Raw genomic sequence first — 21,084 nt, 5'->3', positions numbered from 1 at the left:
AGAACTTAGAACAGAAGGAGGGAAAAATCTCCAGATGTTAGTCCACACTATCATAAAGGCCAAACAGGTGAAGCCGAAAGCTACCTGTATGGCCAGAGCTGAGCTCTGGCTAGACACACTGGCTCTGTGCAATGGCTTCGATGCTTGGATGCCTGGGGATGCCTGTGTGACCTCCAGGCAAGCACCTTATACCACCACGACCTGCTCCAGGTCAACTTGGGGCCTCTTGTGTTTTAAAGGACTGTAGAGTTGGAAATAAAAATGCCTTTCCTTTTGTGGCCAAACATAAGCTCTCTTTTGTCTTGTCCCCTTTTAGGTATGAATTAAGTGAAAAGATGTTATCTGCATGCAACTTACTGAAAAATAACATAAATGACCCCAAAGCTTTGACCAGCAAGGACATGGTGAGTCTTCCCTACAGACACTGTCCCCAGTCCGTACAAAGGACCCGAGTGGACCCCATTGTGAGGGTGCCTCTAGCCTGCCCTGAGCTGTTGTCACTCGTGTGCCTTTCCCCGAACTATTTCTCACTCGTGTATGCAGAGTGGGCCTCACGCCCATGGAACGGAAGGCGAACTGCAGTCAGGCGTCAGCTTTCTACAGGTTCTGCTTCTGCTCACAGAACCTTGTCATCCAGGGAGAAGAGTCACCAGAATTTTTTTTTTTTTTTTTTCAAGTTGGCGTGTGTTTTTCAAAGCAACCTCTCTGGGCCGAGGTCAGCATTCCTTTCAATTATGAAACTGCGTATTAAGTTCTGATGCGGAATGCAGGCAGCCACTATTTTTAAACTTAGGAGTGACTGTACTTGTCATTGTCGCACACTTTGAGAGACTTGGAAACACGTGGCAGAGAAGCTGGGGGTCGCTTTGGGCACATGAATGGCCCAGCGCAGGACAGGTGAGCGTTTCCGTGGCGATGGTGCCTCTGATACCACGGCCGAGCTCGTCGCTCCCTCATGTGTTGGTGACGTTTGGAGGTGCAGCTCCTCTTGCAGTCAGACTGGCCCTCTGATGGACACTTCTCACAGCACAGTGAGAAAAATGTAAATTCTCAGTTACGTTAGATACAGTTTGCATTTGAATATTTGCATCTTGTTCATGTGAAGTTTTATGCTGCGTCTGTCAGCAGCCAGTGAGAAAGTTGATTTCTAAGTTTCAGAGGATTATAAAGTTATGAAACCAAAATGTTAGAACAAGAAGGGACTTCAGGGGCTGCCTAATCCTGGAAAGGCGCAGTTTTCATCATGTACAACACACACAATCTGAAGAAGACCTGGTGACAGCCATCACAGGCATGAGAGGTCCCTGGGCGTGCACACCTGTGAGGCCACTGTATTCTGGTCTATCCTGTCTTAACTTAGGCCCTAAAGATTATGAGATTCATCTAGAGCTAGTTAACTAGCTACTAGTTAGTACTGGGGCTAGATTTTACCTGTCTCAAGTCCTGGTCCGTGTTTTATTTCTCCTCTCTGAATCCTTTTTGTTAAATTATGTTTTCTTCACCCATTTGTTTATATTGCTATAGAAACTTAAATTTATCAGAGCCAGCTGTGTCTTGACATTGAATTAGTGTGCTGAGGAAGGAGCACGGCGGTGATGTTTACAGAAGGAAATACTAAATAAAACCCCTGACCTAGAGGGATCACAGAACCACATGTTGAACTCCATCAGCATAAACTAAATCCCTGTCTGTGCTTCAGTTACAAATAGCAAAACCAGGAAACGTCACTGCAGTGTTAATATTTCCCACAAGGTTTAACCTAAACTTAAAAACTGGTGCTTCTGGACCCTAGGTCTTATAGCCATAATAGACTTTTTCTTCTACCATTCCCAAAATACTGGTGCTGCGGCCCCAGGTTGCCAAGCATGTTGTCACATGCACACTCTGTGCTCAGTACCTTTTTGGTTAAGTTGAACTCACTTGGTGAAAAAGCGTTTAAAGCATTGTTCTGTGAAAAGTGGGAGACACCTGAATGATGACATGGCCGGGGCCAGGTAACCATCACAGGACAGCGCGTGCATATCCGTAACAGACGTCGCCACCCAGACGACACAGTTCTCTTCCCTCTGCGTGATGATGGACTCCAGAGAAATGGAAATCTGAATACGTAAAAGAGTGAGCAGAAGAAAACACGTGATGCATTTTTTCCAGCCCAGTACCCTTTTTACCCGGTGGCCCAGAGTACGACTGAATGGGCTAAAACTGAATAATCAGTAGCAGGATGATAAAGATACGGAAGCTGTACAATTCCAGCTCCAGCCTCTGTAGAAAGGGGACTTCCTGGGTTCTGGTGCTTTTGACAGAGGCGGTCCATCTTTCTCTGATATATTTTGAAGTCTCTAAAGAGTGAGCAACAAGGGGCACCTGGCTGATTCAGTCAGTACAGCACGTGACTTTTGATCTTGGGATCGTGAGATCACGAGTCCCAAGTCCAAGCCCCACATTGGGCACAGAACTCACTTTAAAAAAAAAAAAAAGAAGAAGAAGAAGCAAAGCACAAATGAATGGATGGTAAACTCATGTAAAAGAGGGCTCATGGAAGAAGTGTTGTAGCTCTTTCCATCACCAGCAGTGGCTACCCACAGTCTGCACTGAACTTCATACGGTCTGGGATTGACTCGATTGCCCACGAAACAAACGCCATGTTCATGTGTCCACAGCCCAAGGGAGGGCGCCTGGGGCTCGTGATCAGATGCAGAGGATCCTAAATGAGAAATGTCATTTGTTTGGGACCTGCTTTTTAAGCCCTTTCCGTGGTTGAACGTTTGTATCTGGGATTGGAGTGACAATGAACTGACTACACGCTTACAGTCTCCCAGCCCAGTGCTGTGGGGATGTTGAAGGAGTTGAGGTTGGTCTGTATAGGAAGAAAGCAGCAGCATCAAGTGTGGGTGAGGTCACTTCTTCTGTCCTGACTACTCTGAAAATCAGGTGCAGGGCCAGCACAATTACGTAATATTAATAGTTCGGTAATCAATGGAGCCAGGCCTGAGCGTTTTCATGTGTATTGCCTCGTTTGTCCTCCTGGCGAGTGCTGTGGGGCAAAGGTATTCTTACCATCCCCGTTTTGCAGATGAGTAAACTTAGGCACAGAATGAGTGTCTTTCCCAGGATTGTACGGCCCACAAGTAGCAGAGCCAGATTTTGAACCTTGCTGGTGGAGCTCCTGAGTGTTGCTGTCTGACCTCTTCTTTAGAAGTTAGAACGTGTCCGTCGTTGAAAAGCAGGAGGGACACTCCAGTTTGGAGTTTGAGGCTTCTCTTAGGGCTCTGCGTTTCATTAGTCATTCTTTGAGAGCAAATTCTCACTGCACGCACCCTGACTATAAAAGGCCTCATTTCTTGGGCTTGCAGCTGGGTCTCGGAAAGGTCTATAAATAGCAGAACTAATGCCCCTTGCTGGTGTCTTGGCAGCGGTCCTGTCTGAACACCCTGCAGCACGAGTGGTTCCGCGTATCCAGTCAGAAGTCAGCCTGCCCGGCCATGGTGGGGGACTACATAGCTGCTTTTGAGGCCGTCTCCCCGGACGTCCTGCGCCACATCATCAACATGGCGGATGGCAACGGCAACACGGCCCTCCATTACAGCGTGTCACATTCCAATTTCGAGATCGTGAAGCTGCTCTTGGACGCCGGTGCGTTGGCCGTCCTGGTCTCTTCCCCTCAGCACTTGGGGTGTGACTCAGAGAGGCTGGTTGAGCCACACCTCAGTTCTGTGACCACCCTAACACCCTTTCCATTGCTTTTCCGCATGATGTGGCCAAAAATGTCATCCTTGAGTCACTGAGGGGAGGCGTGAAATGGAAACAAAGCAGGGTGGCACAGATTCCAGGTCTGTTTGGAGGGGAGGTTTTAAGGATAGTGTTGCTGCAGTTCCGCTGCGTTCAGGCGAGGTATATCCCTGGAGGTGAACATGACTCAGGGTCCCTCCTGAGCTGAGTCGTGCAGGCTGGGCGGGTGCGCTCTCAGGAGACAGATCACTGCTCGCAGGGCCAGAGTCACAGCTTTGGTGTCCCCAGGCTGCTCTTCCTGTCCTGGCTCCCCGACCCCATCCAACTGCCTCACAGATATGTACAGTTAGCCGAGACGGGGACCATGCAAAGCCACTATACCAGATTATAGTAGAATCATCACCAATGGTGTATTCCCACCAAAATATACCTTGTTATTGACAACTCAGCATAGAGTGAAGAAATTGTTATTCTTCTCTCTGAGCCATAGTAATGAGGACAGTGACAAATCTTGTTTATAACTGGAATATCCCATCCCAGAATATAGCCTCTGACGTGTATTAAACATGAAGCGAGGGTGTGCTAGATAGAAGGGGTCCCCTTGGAAAATTGGGAGCTTCCAACTTTTTGTTCAAATAGAGCAGCCAGTGGTTCACCTAGTCCCCAAGTGACTCTGATTTATTTTTGAAATACGTATTTTTACTTTTAGTATGTGACTGATACAGAACTTATAGTACCTTGGTCTAATTAGTGAGAACAGTGTGAACATTTGATTTAGAATATGCAATAAAATTGTCCAGTTTTCATGTACTGTTTCTTGATTCAACTCTCCAATTTCTTCTACTCTGTTTTGGGGAAATTGAATTAATGCAGAGAAGTAACTGGGCAGATTTATCATCTTTTCTAAGTTTGCTTATTCCCAGCAAATGGGGCTATGTGAGGCTAAAACTGCTTCCATCTAATGAGAAGGAATTCCAAGCCTCCTTCCCAGAGGATAAACAGAGCTGCTGGTCCTGTCAGGCCACGTTGTTGTCTCAACAGAAAAGTGGTTAATATCCAGAAAAGCTAAACAGATTTTTTGCTCTTGAAAGCAACAGTTTAATCTACCCTTGGAAAATTTGTGTGGATGAGATATTTTGGTAAATCAAATGATTTCAACTCCATTGTTGGATGGCTTTGGTTAGTCACCCTTCTGGGTTTACTTAGCTTTGTACTGGTCACCATTACGGGCTGTGATTGGGGCTCCATACGGTGTGTTGGTGAATGTGGGTGACCGGCAACCATCTGTGAGGGAGTGAACATCACAGATGAGGAGCCTCTGAGAGCATGTTTGCCCACGTGCTTCTCCATCACCCAGCATTTTCTTTTCTTTTTCCCTTTCTACATACAAAAACATGCCCTTGTGTAAATACCATCATGTTCCTGGTATGCAGTTATTTTAGAACTCAAGGGACATTTTGTGGTAGTACCTTCTCTTTTCACCCCTTAACGATGAAACATCCTGAACATTTTAACTATATTTGGTCACATGTGAAAGCTGCTTTCCTGCATTCTCCATTCCTTTCATTTTATTAGAAAGTGCTAAAGGAATTTACTAAGGGTAATTGAGCCCCCAAAGCCTCCTTAAGAATTACAGGAATGGCTGGGGCGCCTGGGTGGCCCAGTCGGTTAAGCGTCCGACTTCGGCTCAGGTCATGATCTCGTGGTCCGTGAGTTCGAGCCCTGCGTCGGGCTCTGTGCTGACAGCTCAGAGCCTGGAGCCTGCTTCAGATTCTGTGTCTCCCTCTCTCTCTGACCCTCCCCTGTTCATGCTCTGTCTCTCTCTGTCTCAAAAATAAATAAACATTAAAAAAATATATATTAAAAAAAAAAAAGAATTACAGGAACGGAAACGGTCTGGTTTATTGTGTCTGTCAGTCCTCACGGTTTCTTAACTGCATTTGCTCTCAGACCAAGTTCCTAGAACAGCTTGATAGGTGTCGTGGGGTTGGAGTCCGGCTTCCAAGGGCCCCAACAAGTCAGGGTAGCAAAATCAGGGTGTCAGAACAGGTACTGATGGCTGAGCAGGTAACACCATGGTGTTCTCTGCATAAGCCTTTACAAGTCCCTCCTAAGTATTTGTAGCTTTCACTGCCTTCTTCATTGCAAAACAGGGGTCCCCTTAACATAGATTAATATCCACATCCCAACATCTTTGTTGACCCTTCAAAGCAACCATTTCCTAGACCAAGCCCCCTGACTTCAGAGCTTCTGAAGGTCAGCCAGTAGTTGGGAACAAGAGGTGCCGTGGAAGCTTACTGTCACTTCTGCTGCTTCTGGCCTCACACAGTACCAAAGAGACCTTTTTTCTTGGTTTGACGTGAAAACGTATTTTGCATTTCCGTCTGAGTCACTCTGGGACTTGGAGCACCTGAGGCCATTTCACTGGCCTCCTCCAAACCCCGTTCCTTCAGGTGCTGGGGAGAAGGGACGCTGTTGGAAGGCTTCTCCCTAAAGGGACACGTGTCTCTGCAGACGTGTGTAACGTGGACCACCAGAACAAGGCGGGATACACCCCCATCATGCTGGCAGCCCTTGCCGCGGTGGAAGCAGAGAAGGACATGCGTGTTGTGGAAGAGCTCTTCGGCTGCGGGGACGTCAATGCCAAAGCCAGCCAGGTGAGCGCGCGTGCGTCCCGGGCCCGCGCTTGCGCAGCTCTGACCCGCACCTTCCACCGCTGAGCATGCGCTTCCGCAGCTCTAGACCCGTGCCGGCCCGGGGCCCTGCTTCCCAACACTGAGCATGCGCCCCAGACCGTGCCGCGCTGCCGCTGCTGAGCATGCGCTTCCGCAGCTCTGACCTCTGCAGGCCATGGCTGTGCTTCCCGTCACTGAACACGCGCTTTGGGGCCTGGCCTCGTGTCCGCATGGCTGCCTGGCGGTCCATAGCGACTGGGCAGAGCTGTGAGGTACTGGCTTCAGCTTCACCTTGCAGGCTCCCCACTCCCCGGCCTTGGCGCTGCCTCTGTTGGGAGCATGTGCATGTAAACCGTAGGTCAGCCTGCATCTGGGGGCCCGGGAGTCTCCACCGTCTGCTCAGCGACAGTTGCTTCCCGACTGTCTCCATATCGTAAGCAGAGCGTGCGTGGTGCAGATGTGTTCACAGTTGGACTTTGAAGCACCTTTGAACTTGCCAGCTTCTTGCTGTAACCAGATAGATCCTGCAAGCGACAGGCGAAAACTGACCCATTACTTGACGTTGCTTAGCTCGTAGCTCAGAGTGAGAAACTCTCCCTCCGTGCCTGCCACCGCACAGCCCCACGTTAATCCCACATGTGCTTCGTTCCCTGTGTCGTCATGCCACCATCCCCTCACCTCCCGCCCCAGTCCGGCACCGCCCCCCCCCCCCCCCCACTCTGCCAGCATGTGCTGCTGAAGCGCCCGCCGTGCCTCCCCACAGGCGGGACAGACAGCCCTCATGCTGGCGGTCAGTCACGGGCGGATCGACATGGTGAAGGGCCTGCTGGCCTGCGGGGCCGACGTCAACATCCAGGACGACGAGGGCTCCACTGCCCTCATGTGTGCCAGTGAGCACGGGCATGTGGAGATCGTCAAGCTGCTGCTGGCCCAGCCGGGCTGCAATGGCCACCTGGAAGACAACGTAAGTGGCTCCCACGGGCCCTGCAGGGGCCACGGGGAAGGGAAAGAGCACATCCTCCCTGATGCTCTGTGGGGATTTCTGTTGTGGTCCGGGCCACCTCCTTTCCCTGTCTGGCTTGGCACCGTTTACCGTGTGCAAACTGACACTTGATTCAACCAGAGCGGAAGGCAGGAAGGTCAGCGGGCCTCGGCCCCCTCATTCGTTACAGGAGGAGGGGTGACGGGCATGGATGAGAACCAGCTTGCCGAAGGGCCATAAACAGATTTACAACACAGAATAGAGCCAGCGTGGGCAACTTGCAGGCCCACGAAGAAGAGAGGACCAGGTCCCCAGTCCTGGAAATCTGGACTGCGAGTTGTTCCGGGCTGGGTTATTGCATGCCTTGAACCACTTGTTAGCACACTGAAACGCTTTCCCACCCGTGAAATGAAGGCAAGCCTGCCCTTCCCTGGGGCCCGTCAGAGTGGCTGATTCATGCAGCTCCTCAGCTATAGGCCCTCCAGACCATCCCGGCTCCTTTGAGCACATCTCCCCCACTCCTGCTCTGCTTTTCCATCTTCCCCATCCGATCCATTCTCCCGGTTCCTGAGCTGTCCCTGTTCGAGATAACCCCTTGCCCAGGACACGTCGTAAGGAAAGTTGCAGCTTCTGGATGTCTCCGGATCAAAGGGGAGGAGTACCAACAGGTGAAGGCACAGGAACTAATATTTGGGTGGTGATGTGGTTCCAAGTGCAAAGGTCACAGAGGTCAGGCTGGATTGGTTCTGTTTTGGAAAGTTTGTCTCTGTGGAGCACAGGTTTGGACCAGAGCTTCCTTCAGCTCAAAACACTAAAACATTAGAAGGAAAATATCCTTTTTTGCACTTAATGTCGGGTTCCTGTGGGCCCAAGTCAGCAGGAAGAGCAAACCCGTGCAGGTATTTACTGGTACCAAGGGCTGACGGGCTTCCGCAGATGCGCGCACTTCCCTGGGAGTGAACGCCTTCCGCTGGAGCAGGGAGACAGCTTCCACCTCCCCTTTCCTCAAGAGCAGTTTGTGTTTCATGTGTCTTGTTTTTCGTTTGCTTTTACTTTACTCTTCGCTTAGCAAAGAACAGCCTGTAAGTGTGGTAAGAAGAGGCCAGAGAACCGCAGTGGCTTCCGGAAATGCTGGCCACCTCAGCTAATTGTCTGCTTCCTTATGCTTAATGGAAGACGAGGGCGTGCAGCTGGCCTCCCCTGGACAAGTCGCTCCGAGTATTCTGGGTGGGAGGGAAGGACCATAGATGCCAGCCACATGGGAATTGTTTCCTGCTGCTAGGGACCATAAGGGAATCCTTATTCCAAGACCAGACAGAAAATAATTTGTGCTGGGTTTTTTTGGTTTGTTTTTTGGTTTTTTGCTTTTGGGTTTTTGGTTTATTGCTCCTTTACATCCTCTATATCCCTGCAATTTAATGGGAACCAAACATTTAACTGGAAACTTTTTAACTTTTCCATATTTAGTGTTTCCCCCCATACTTTTCTTCTAAATTCCTTTTAATGTTTATTTTTGAGAGACACAGAGTGCAAGTGGGCGGGGGGGCAGAGGGATAGGGAGGCATAGAATCCAAAGCAGGCTCCAGACTCTGAGCCTGGCTCTGAGCCCAGAGCCAGATGCGGGCATCGAACTCAGGAACCGGGAGACTGTGACCTGAGCGGAAGTCGGAAGCTTAGCCAACTGAGCCCCCCCCCCCCCCCCCCCCCCCCCCCCCCCCCGGCCAGGCACCCCACCCGCATGTTTTCATAAGATGTATTTCTGCAAGGCAGCAGGATTCACAGCATTCGATTGGGGGTGATCAGGGCTGGAGGAGGGACTCCTTCCCGAAGAGGAAAGCTAAAAGATCTTTGACAAATTGCAGGGTGTCAGAACACACTGTGGTATTGCCTGCTCCCTTGGAAATATAAGGAAAAAAGAAACTATGTTTCCACCCACATCTTCCCCTAGAGCCCCCAGCTGGTGGGAAGAATAGCTGAGAAATTTCTTCGCAGGCAGCCTGCATTTGTTGAGCACGTACTGTGCACACATCTACACTCTAACCACCGTGAGCCAGAGGGGATGAGGTGATTCTTCTCCAACTGGGACTTCACCATTGTGGACGCTGTGCCCCATTCGTCCTTAGGGCTTAGCACACAGAGGTCCAGAAAAGTCTCCTGAAGAACTGAACAAATTTGGGGAACTTTACCAATTCTTGGGAAGTATTTGTTTTGCTCCCATTTGGCTGTCCGTAAGTGTGAGAAACCCAGCCTGGCTTGTTCTTTCCTCAAGGACGGCAGCACGGCACTCTCGATAGCCCTGGAGGCGGGACACAAGGACATCGCCGTTCTCCTGTACGCCCATGTCAACTTCGCGAAGGCCCAGTCTCCGGTCAGTGTTGTGCATTTGACATTTGTGAACAGGCCGAAATCCAGCAGGCTGGCCGGCCCCCCTCTTCGGGAGCTGGCAGGCAGTGCGGGTTTTCTGAGGATTCTGAAAATGGGAGTTTTAGTCTGAAACTTGAGAGTTCATGATTTTTGCCCCGCCCACAAGGCCAGGAGTGCTGATGGTTAGCAGCACAGAGGCTGGGCACCTGCTTGTCCTTGGGAAACAAACATTCGCTTATGCCCTCCTCACGTGAAGGGTTTATTTCTGGACAGAATTATCCAAGTGGCACATCGTGTGCCCGTGAGTACATATTGCTACGTTCCTGGCATTTTTCCTAAAGCAGACAGTGAGCAGCAACCTCTGTTCCCAGAGCCCACTCTTAGCGGGACAGCGACTTCCCAGGACAGCCGGACAGCTGCTCAGAGCAGCTCCTGCTGGTGGGTCTGTGTCCCCTGTCCCAGCTGCCCTCACGCTGGCTCACAGGTGGTTGTCAGCTGTGGCGGGCACAGCCCCTGTTATAGAGGACACATCTGCTTGAGGTCACTCATTAACTGCCCCCCTCCTTTTTTTTTCCTTTCCTGGTCTCTAGGGCACCCCCAGGCTTGGAAGGAAGACATCTCCTGGCCCCACCCACCGGAGTTCATTTGACTGATTATATGCAAATAGCCGTCCATTTACATGCCACCACTAAGCTGCTAATTGTTCCTCTTGGGGTGACAGATACTGAATGTATGCGTGCTGTGCCTGAGCTCACCAGCAAACAGAACGGGTAAGCCAGGGCGGAAGCCTGGAGCTGCACGGTGGGGGCGGAGCCAGCAGGGGCCGCCCGGCACACCCCGCCTCCCACCTGGCCGCCTTCCCTGTGCGCGGGGGCGCGCCCACCCCCGTCTCTGTTGCTGTCGAGTCTCTGCTCCGTTATGTACAGTCGTAGGATACGGTGACCTGACCTGAGCGGGCAGCCCCTACTCCCTTCTCTCGCCCTCGCCACTGCCAAGAAGCGTCAGGTTCTCACTGGCTTGGCGGTCTTACAATTGTCCGCAAGTATTTATATTTACCCCTTGTGGAGCCATTGGAAAGCTCTGAAAATCCCATTCCGGGAGGGTTTTGTTGATTTTCCTTTTGTCTTCACCATTGGAAAGTGAGGGAGTGGAGATGACCAATCGTCAGCACCTTGGGCCTGGCCTGGTAGATTCCTGGTTTAAAAATAGAAGACAGAACTCTCCGAAAGTACAAAACTTAATGAAAAGAAAGCTTTTCGGTTGGGTTTATCTGGGTGGGTGTATTATATGACTTTTTATATAAAAGGCATCTATATAAAATTGACACAGTATTTTCACCTTTTATATTCCGTCGTCATTGAGACATGAAGAAGTACGTGTAACATTACCATGTTTTTAATTAATAATTGCACAAATCTGTACCTAATGTCAAGGGTTGAATCACGTTAGAGGAATTGGCTATATATTTGCCTCTAGAGAAACATAGTGTAGTTCTCCAGGTATTTATGGATTCCTTTATACCATGTCACGTTTACTTTGGTCTTAAATGTATTTAAATGTTTGAAGTGCCTTAGACTCTTGCCATATTTTCAAAATAAAATTTCATTAAGTGCTCTTGCTTGTCCCGGCTTCATCTCTGACAGCTGTCTGCCCGATCCTATTGACTTACAGCAGTGGCAGCAAAAGGTGACGGATTGTGCCGGCAGGGACTGCTGGCCCGCTGGTCTTGCACTTGGACGAGACGAGACACCTTCTGAGAGCACTGCGTTTGCATGGCTCTGCCCGTTACTCAGGTTGCACGTCGGGAGTCGGAAATTTAAGGCCTTAGTAGGCACACAGCTCATCAGACAGGTAACTTCCGAGCGGAGGCGACGAGTTAGCTCTTGTCAGGCCTCTGGTCCTGGTTTCGGCTACAGCTGCTGGGTGACTGCACCTGCCTTGTAGCCTTTTCTGCAAAGTGAAGGGGATGCAGTCTGTCTCGTTTCAATGAAGAAGTGTGGCCGCCAAAATGCAAATGAGGTACTTGGGCCCTGTTGCCAGCGGTGAATTTTAACCCAGGCCACTTATGAGAGTCACGTGTACCGGAGAATCATCATGGGTTCTTGCACGTTTCTTTCCCTTCTTCCTCTTTCCTTCTTCTCTTCTGCTCATTCATTGCTGGGCTTGAGAAAGAGACCAGAGAACAGATTTTCCCAGCAGGTATGCACCACGATGCCTGTCCTAGAAAGCCTGTTGTTTCACAGGCTTAGAGGTGTGGTTGTTTAGAGAACAACTCAGAGGAGCTCTGAAAAGTAGCACTGGGAATTGAGGCCAAGTTGGGGCCGTATGTGATGGCCCCCAAGTCCCATGCCGGGACATCTAGGGCAGAAGGACCGTCCTCTTCCATGAACCGTGAAAGTGAAGTCACAGCTGCCTGGGGACGCGAACATCTTTGTCCATCCCGGGGTAGATCTGCCAGCTCAGGGATTGGCCCTAAATTTCAGTTCGCATAGTTATTCAAGCTCCTTCAGACCTGAAAGAGCACAATAAATGAAAGCAGAAGGTTGTGTGTGTGAAGAAAAGTGGTGCTGCGAGTTCGGTACCCTTTAATGGCATGACGTGCCTTTTGAGCAGGGAGGGCTGCGTCTCTGCTGGTTTGTGGTCCTGGGAGTTTTGTTCTGTTTGACAAGAGAAGTCATTAATAATGTCAGTGCATGAGAAAACAAATTCCTACGTCTGTGCTTCATTGCAGATTTCTTATGCTAAATTTTGCAAAAGAAAATGAGTGAGTGTTTTATCATGGAGTGTGGTCTTAACTCAATACAGAATCTAGCTGCCGGGAGCTCTGCTTTGTGCCTTGTTTGCTCTGCTAACACTGGGCACTTACAAGGCTTTTTATCTTGGGATCTTGGCACATTATATAAACCAGCCTGATTGTCCCCCATTGGTGTAGCTGCAGTTTCTTGAGCCACAAGGCTATGAAGGAATGTGTGCCAGGACACTGGGGCAGGTTCCCCCACGGGAGGCCGGCCTAGGGCTGGAGACTCCCGATCTTGTTTTCTGGCAGATGTGACGAGAAGCCTAAACCTGTAAGTGACAGCCTCTGTTTTCTTACCCTGGAAAATTAGAAGCTGAAGACACCCCTAGACAAAAGGGTAGATCAGTGGGAACTTTGAGACTTTAACATTAGGAAACAAAGAGACGCCTGGGTGGCTCAGTCAGTTGAGCGTCTGACTGTGGCTAAGGTCATGATGTCAGGGTTTGTGGGTTCAAGCCCCCAGTCGGGCTCTGTGCTGACAGCTCAGATCCTGGAGCCTGATTCTGACAGATTCTGTGTCTCCCTCTCTCTCTGCCCCTCCCCCACTCACACGCATGCTTTCTCTCTCTTTCTCTCAAAAATAAATTTAAAACATTAAAAAAAAAACACACAACAAAAACGTTGAATACAACTTGTCCTGCTCCACCGTGGCTTAATGGACTAAACCCTGTGTGGGGGTGGGGAGGGCTGGGGGAGCCTTGCTGCTGGAGAAAGTTACCGGGAGTGTGCGTTCTAGACCAGCCCCCCCCCCCCCATAAGTGGAGTGCTGGGCTCTGGGGCTCTGGCATGTAACTTGCCAGTCCTGTGGCGGGAAGATTCGCGGGTGTGCAGGTGTATGGTAACCCTCGCAGATGGGATCAGGTCCTAATGAGTAATTTTTTGCCTGTTTGGTGGGAACTTCCGCGTCCATGGCACGCGTCAGAAATGGTTGCAGGACCTGGGGAAAATTCCCATTCTGAGCTTCACCCGAAGCAGCAGCAGCCCAAGAGTTTCTCAACACAGCCTTTGGTCCACACTGAGAATTGTTTTCGTCCCGAATTAGGAGAACTACCGTAGTTCTTTTGTATACAAGTTGGAGGGGGCAGAGACAACAATAACAAAACAAGAAGCATTATGCTGCATCTTTTATCTTGGGTGTATAAGGAGCCATGGTAGTCTGTGTGTGTCCGTGTTGGATGGCATTTCTGTAACTCCGGAGCAGTCGTTTCTAGAAGGCCAGGAACCATGGCTGCCATGGGGAAGGCAGTACTTCAGGGACAGAGGTTGAACGTGCAGACAGCACTTGGAGTATTTTCCCAAGTTCATCTTGCTCTTGCCCTCTTCCTCGGGAAGGAGAACTGTTTCCACACAGGAAGAAGGCCGTGACCCGTTGCTTTGGCTTTGGAAGAAAGAGAGTTTTCTCTTTTCTCTTGTACTGAAAGAACAATTCTTTTTAAGCCCTGGGCCTTAGCCAGAGACTCAGCCCGAGACCGTTCTACTTTCTGCCATAAGGAAATTACTAATCATATGTTTACTCTGCCATTACGCCACACGGCTGTAATTTAGAAGCCAGCTGATTATAAAAATATATTTACAGTCCGTTTTGCCAAAGACGATTACCACAAAAGGATGTGGCCGAGCCGGTGGCCACAGTGTTCCAGGGCCGCACGTGCTCACGCTCCCTCCCCGCCAAAGTCACCGGTGGTTCTCCGGGGTGCGGGGGGGGGGGGCTGGGAATTGGGAAGTCACAGTCAGCTCTGGAAGTGTGAAAGGTGGAATTAGCACTTAGAGTCGTGTCCCTGGGACCCGCGGCCTGAATTCCAGCAAGGATTCTGTGGAGCAGCTAGAGCGCAAAATACCACGTGTTGGTACAGAGGCGTCCGATTGGACATCGGGGGAGGAGCTGGCGTTTGAGGCAACCAGCTGCCCGCTGCCTCTCCCGACTCAGATCTTTAGCAATTGAATAGGGATGGGAACCGTATCCCTCACTTTCCGATGACAGAAGTCGCATAGGAGGTATTCCAAAGAGCAAACAACCAGTCCTGTATTTGAGCCAAAATAATTTTTTTTTTTTTGAGCCAAAATAAATTTTATACTTGCTCCCCGTTCCCCAATCCGGAAGGATCCAGCTCGTCCCGCCTTAGAACTACCTGCAAGGACGAGGCTGTGTGGTGGAGAGCAAGAGGAGACCCCTGAGCCCAGACTGTCAGGTGCTGCTCTGTCACCAGTGTCGTCAGGCGGCTCCACACCAAATGCCGCCCGGGCGGGCCACTCGCTTCTCACGTGTCAGGCAGCAGAGGGACTCTGGCTGTGATCCATCCGCCTCGCTGTATAATCATGTGCCTGAATAAACAGGTGATAAAGACAAGTCGCTAATTGGATGGGATCCCTGTGACTTCAGAGGACTCCAGTCCCTCAATCCTATCTAAAATACGTCACCCTTCAGGGGCACCTGGGTGGCTCAGTGGGTAAAGCATCCCACTCTTCATTTCGGCTCAGGTCACGATCCCACGGTTTGTGAGCTTGAGCCCCCCACATTGGGCCCAGTGCTAATACCACAGAGGGATTCTCTCTCTCTCCCTTTTACTCTCTGCCCCTCCCCCACATGTGCACATGTGTGCACTCTCAAAAACACCTTTTTTCTTTCTTTTTTTTTTTAATGTTTATTTATTTTTGAGACAGAGACAGAGCATGAACGGGGGAGGGTCAGCGAGAGAGGGAGACACAAAATCTGAAACAGGCTCCAGGCTCCGAGCTGTCAGCACAGAGCCCGATGTGGGGCTTGAACTCACAGACCATGAGATCATGACCCAAGCCGAAGTCGGAGGCTCAACTGACTGAGCCACCCAGGCGCCCCAGAAACAAATCCTATTTTTAAAAATTACTCTGTATTCACTATTAAGTACGAAATTAACCTATGCTTTATTTATTTATTCTTTAATGTTTATTTATTTTTGAGAGGGACAGAGACAGAATGTGAGTAGGACAGGGGCAGAGAGAGAGGGAGACATAGAATCCGAAGCAGGCTCCAGGCTCCGAGCTGTCAGCACAGAGCCCGACACGGGGCTCGAACTCACAGACCGCGAGATCATGACCTGAGCCGCGGTCAGACGCCCAACCGACTGAGCCACCCAGACGCCCCTAAGCCTTTTTTCTTTAAATAAAATATGTCACCATTTCTCTGCACACACCCCCCCCCCCACACACACACACAAAAACAAGTCTTCCAAAATGAAGCTCAGAAGTTCAGCTGTCACACTTGGGTTTGTAACACCACCTGCCAAGACTAAGAAGTTCTGGTGCCTGGCTCACAAACACTAGTTGAATGAATGAGTGTAAAAAAAAAAAAAAAAAATAGTTGATGTGTGGCGTTGAAAGTCAGGACAGTTACCACTCGGAGGGGGGGGGGAGATTACTTAGAGGGAGGCTGTGAGGGGCTGGGGAGCCCCTAGGAATGGTTTGTTTCTTTTTTTTTTTAATGTTTATTTATTATTGAAAGACAGAACATGAGAGGGGGAGACACAGAATCCAAAGCAGGCTCCAGGCTCTGAGCTGTCAGCGTAGAGCCTGACGCAGGGCTCGAACCCATGAGATCATGACCTAAGCTGAAGTCAAACGCTTAACTGACTGAGCCACCCAAGTGCTACCCCCCACCCCCGACCGTTTCTTTAACGTTAAAACACAGCTTTGCACAACATGGGGGTTGTGGCCCACTCATAACCCTGGATTGTCATCACTTGGGCCGATCTCAGATGTTCCCCTTCTTTTTCTGGGTACTCCCTGCCTCTTTCTGAAGTTAGGCCCAGTCACGTGATTGCTTTGGCAATGACACATTTGCGGAGGTGACGTGTCAGTTCCAGGTGGGAGCTCGAAAAGCCAGTGCGTGGTTCACTGTGCCCCCTTCTCCCATCATGGTGTCCATGGCAATAAGTGTCACCTGGGTCCCCTAGTGTCGCGTGGGGTACAGTGTCCTTGCCGACCTGATTACAGGTGTGTTGTGACCATCAGTGAACATTTATGACGTTACATGAGGGGAGTTTGCAGGCGATTTGTCACCACAGCATGACTGAGGTTTTCTTTGTTGATACAGAAATTGGTTCAGGGAGGTAGATGCTGCTCTAACCGAATGGCTTGGTAGATGAGTTGTGGACAATAAGAACACTCGCATTGTGGACTCAGTCAAGAACACAGCAACGTATTCGACACTTTTCCTTACTTTCCCAAAGCTACTACGTGCCAGTAGGCTTCTAGATGCACAGGGAGAAGGTGACCCGTTACACAGATGCCTTAGGGCACTAAGGACTAGATGTCTGGGAAGGAAAGCCATCATCCCGTGTACCTCGTGAGGCAGATGGTATCTCATAAACGTGTACTTCTCAAACTTGAGCACACATCAGAATCCCGGGTAGGACTTGTGACAACTCAGATTGTCGGGCCCCAGCCCAGAGCTGCTGATTCGGTGGGTCTGGGAAGAGGCCCGAGAATGAGCGTTTTAAACCGGTTCCCCACTGATGCTGATTTTGCTGGTCTGGAGACCACACCCTGAGAACCACTCCTCAGGGGCAGGGAGTGTTATAAGTAGACTCTCTTATCTCAACCACAAGTACTTGCTGGATAGGCTTCCGAAGTGTCCATATTCTTTAATCTCGGTAATATTCGTGATTTCCCGTGACTGAGACATAGCACTTAGCTTGTTCACCGTGGACCTTTTGCTCACAAATTTTACAAAGTTGCATTTGCCTAATGGCAGATCTTTCTTTGTAGAGCTTGTGGGATATAGTGAGGGTTTATAAATCCGGTGTTCTTGCAGAACTGGGTTTTAGAATACGGCCAGAGGTCCTGACTTGAATCACTGCAGTCTTGCGAGAAAAATGATGCACACATTACACTTAGAGAGAAAGAAATCTTTATTCGCGCTGATCCCCCTGAGTCTCTGTGTCGGCTCCCTCGTGAATGCTCATTTCAAAACCACCGTCTCCCGCTGAAACGCCAGCGAGGCACCAGGGACAGGCTGTGCTGTGTTGGTGCCTCCAGCTGCTGTCCCTGAATTCCTCCCTCTGTTGCTGGTCTGCAGTGGGCAGAGACACACAATGGTTTCCCTTCTCAGAGCCAGGGCTGTGGTCATTCACGCCAAGGTCTGAGAGACAGGGACATCTGTGAGGGAAAGCCCCTGGGGCCCCTGGGGCCGACTCGAGGCATCTCCCCACCCAGAGGCACGTGTCCTGCGTGTCCACGGCTCTGGGGTCGGAGATCGAGTAGAGATGAGTAAGAAGAGGGAGGAGAAATTAGTGTTTCCCAGGGAAACTGGAGGCAACTCGTTTCTATCCTCCCCCATCTATAAATTAATCCCTGAGAGACAAGACTCACTCTCGGAAAGTGCATTTGCTGACACTGACTGATGGCAGGCCTTGAATGACCAGAGAACGTTAATGAAGTTCCTCCATGTGCCCCATTCAATCACTGTCAGGATACATGATCAGATATATAACCAAATAGCCAGAAGCTTGATGTTGATCTTAAAAACCCTGCGGTGTTTTCTGGTCTGCATAATATTTCAAAAGGTAGGACAGAGTACTTCAATTTATCTTTCTGTGTTAAGAGTTTGGGGACTCCAGCTCAGGAAGCCAGTAATCCTACGATTGCTGGAACAACAGACTTGGATTCATGAATTTGTGTGGCCAGATTCTTATCTGTGCGTCTGATCCACGTTGAAATTCAGGAAGCCAAACACTGCCACTGCCTCCCAGTAAGTCTCATAAAGGCTACCTTTCAATGATCTGTGCACACACCGACCTCTACACGAAGAGGAGTTGTTATCCAGATGCCAACATGAAGAATACTAACTGCTACAAGCAACCACGCCGTCTGGATAGGGACATCCCGTATTATCCAGAAGCAGCGGAAATGCGATGTCACTTTTCTTGGCTTTACTCCTACCTCTGTCGATCTGATGCCTAATAAAGAATGATTTTTCGCTTCTTGTGCTCGTTCTCTGGTCTCTACGAAGATATTAAACACATCTATAGACTTGAAGACCAGCGAAAGGCGAAAGTTGCTGCTAATAATTCTTCCAGGGGTGCATCTTTCTCTGGTTTATAAGTGGGCACGTCAGTTATTGTGGCCACAGTAATGCTGTGTAACACACAGCCCTCAAAGCCCCCATGGCATAAAACCATGAGCATTTTTTTATTAAAAAATTTCTTAGTGGGGCGCCTGGGTGGCGCAGTCGGTTAAGCGTCCGACTTCAGCCAGGTCACGATCTCGCGGTCCGTGGGTTCGAGCCCCGCGGCGGGCTCTGGGCTGATGGCTCAGAGCCTGGAGCCTGTTTCCGATTCTGTGTCTCCCTCTCTCTCTGCCCCTCCCCCGTTCATGCTCTGTCTCTCTCTGTCCCAAAAATAAATAAAAAAAACATTGAAAAAAAAAATTTTTTTTTAATAAAAAAAAAAAAAAATTTCTTAGTGTTTGTTTATTTTTGAGAGAGAGAGAAACAGAGCACGAGCAGGGGAGGCGCAGAGAGAGGGAGACACAGAATCAGAAGCAGGCTCCAGGCTCTGAGCTGTCAGCACAGAGCCCGATGCGGGGCTTGAACTCACAAACCATGAGATCATGACCTGAGCTGAAGTCGGCCGCTTAACCGACTGAGCCACCCAGGCGCCCCAACCATGAGCATTTCTTGCTTGAGTGTCTGAGTGGTCCACTGACCATCAGCTCTGCTGACCTTGGCCAGTCTCGCCTTGTACCTGTCAGAAGACAGAAGGTAACTTCAGCCCTGTGACTCGTATCTTCTGGCTGAATAGCCCAAGAACGTTCTGGGGGCCATGACAACGAAGCAAGACGAACAAGCAGATAAGGCTTCTTCAGGCTCAGGCTCACTGCTGGTTCCCCATCGTTTCCATGACATTCTCTTGGCCCAAACAAGTCACAAGAGCAGCCCAGGTTCAAAGAGATTGGGAAACAGGTCCTGCCTCTTTAGAGAGTAGCACTCGATGCTACAGTCAGAATGTTAGAAGGAATGAAGGACTTGGAACCGTCAAATGCAATACATTTTTCACAGTGAGATCCTTCCCCTAAGTGGTTCTGGCCAGGATTTGGAGACCTATTGGTCCCCTTTAAACACCTGTGAGAAAGGGTGGAGACCATAAATCTGGTCCCTCCTTGAGGCTAACTGATGTTTGTAGAGTCCTTTCCACGGTGGATGCCTTTGTCACTTCTCAGCCATATCATCATCTCTACCGTGAGCATCGCCCTAGGGGAGCCCCTAACTAGACTTACCTGCCGAAAGCGTCCAGTGACTGTGAACTTCCAGCAGTAGGCAGAAAGCGGTAGCTCAGACATGATGGGGCTGGCAACCCAGCAGCAGCCGGAAGGGAGGACTTGTCCTAAGAGTCTCGGGAGCCGGTTTCAAATGCTGTTTTTGAGAAGGATCAGTCAAGGTGAGACATGACTGAGGAAGGAACTCAATAGCTCCCCGACGTCCTCATCCAGGCGCCTGCATGGGGAATCGGTAGGGGAGTCTGATCTCCACAGCCTTTGGCTTCCTGCTGACACAAACAAAGAGGGGACTGGCACGAGTCATGGCTTTCAGGTCCTAGCCGAAAGCATTATTTTTACCCCAGGCCATGGCTACCTCCTGTGGCCAACAGAAGGGGCTCCGCAATCCTTTCTGAATTCTTGTCCGTGGGATTGTTCTGAGGCCTTACCAGGTAAGTCTGGCTCAGGGTCGGGGCAGCTCCTGAAGGGCATTACCCTCGCTCTTTGGGGGCTGCTCCCAGCCTAACGTACCCCACGCTGCTGGGGCGTTGGCTGTGCCGACTGAGGGGGTGTACATGTGGAGGCTGGGGGAGAGGCGGTGGGCAGAGAGAAGAGCTTTACCACTTGCCAGTGATGTGAAAGGAATCCCTCACTGCCTACACACCTTCTAACCCTTCTGGCTACTCTGTGTCTAAAATGTCTGCTGAATCTGTTCAAAACATGGAGGCACGTGTTCCCGGGTTCCACTGGGAAGGTCGAGCCGCCTGCATCAAAACTTTGATCGAGCACAAGAAACACCCTCGTAGACAAGTAGAACCGTGTAACTCACACACCCCGGGCACCCCATTGATGACGATGCCCTGACCCTCCTGGCCCTCACAGAGGAAGGCTGGAACGTCCCATGGCCTGTGGCTAAGGTGGACTTCTCGTGGCTGCTTCAGGGAGAGAGCCCAGACCAGGCCAGGTGTCCCCACAGCCAAAATGGCAATCAGGAGAGGCCTTGTTGGCCGCAGTCTGGAGGAGGGTGCCCGAGTATGGTTCAGAACCCGCCCCGTGAGGCAGATTCTGCAGGGTGTTCGTGGAGAGCCCAAGGCGGCCAGTCACACATCTAAAGGGCAGTTGGGCAAAAAGGGAGTAAGAGGGGTTCCGTCCTCCCAGAGAAGGACGGTCCCAACGCTAAGCCAAAAATCCTACTCCCAGCACGGTACACATTTAAATGGCTCCCCCCAGGAGAGGGTGAAACAGGACACTGCTCTTTCAGCTAAGTCAACCGAAGTCAGAATGTGCTCCGCTGGCGTGAAGGGGTG

At 50.3% G+C, this 21,084-nt stretch overlaps 1 protein-coding gene across 3 annotated transcripts in view; it reads left to right on the top strand.

Annotated features, from left to right (window-relative positions):
- Positions 1 to 11,364, top strand: part of KANK1 (KN motif and ankyrin repeat domains 1) — a 66,984-nt gene extending 55,620 nt beyond the window's left edge. For all 3 annotated transcript variants that reach the window (XM_032595546.1, XM_030293250.2, XM_030293253.1), the window contains 6 exons: positions 317 to 404; positions 3,414 to 3,633; positions 6,244 to 6,386; positions 7,168 to 7,368; positions 9,656 to 9,754; positions 10,341 to 11,364. In XM_032595546.1, coding sequence (XP_032451437.1) covers positions 317 to 404; positions 3,414 to 3,633; positions 6,244 to 6,386; positions 7,168 to 7,368; positions 9,656 to 9,754; positions 10,341 to 10,403 — 814 coding nt within the window. In that variant the 3' untranslated portion in view covers positions 10,404 to 11,364. The remainder of the gene's footprint in view (positions 1 to 316; positions 405 to 3,413; positions 3,634 to 6,243; positions 6,387 to 7,167; positions 7,369 to 9,655; positions 9,755 to 10,340) is intronic.
- Positions 11,365 to 21,084: the final 9,720 nt, after the last annotated feature.

The sequence above is a fragment of the Lynx canadensis genome, chromosome D4, assembly GCF_007474595.2.
Source record: "Lynx canadensis isolate LIC74 chromosome D4, mLynCan4.pri.v2, whole genome shotgun sequence".
Taxonomy (NCBI): Eukaryota; Metazoa; Chordata; class Mammalia; order Carnivora; family Felidae; genus Lynx; species Lynx canadensis.
Note: the sequence above shows the minus strand (reverse complement) of the source record. Positions and strands in the feature narration are given on the sequence as shown.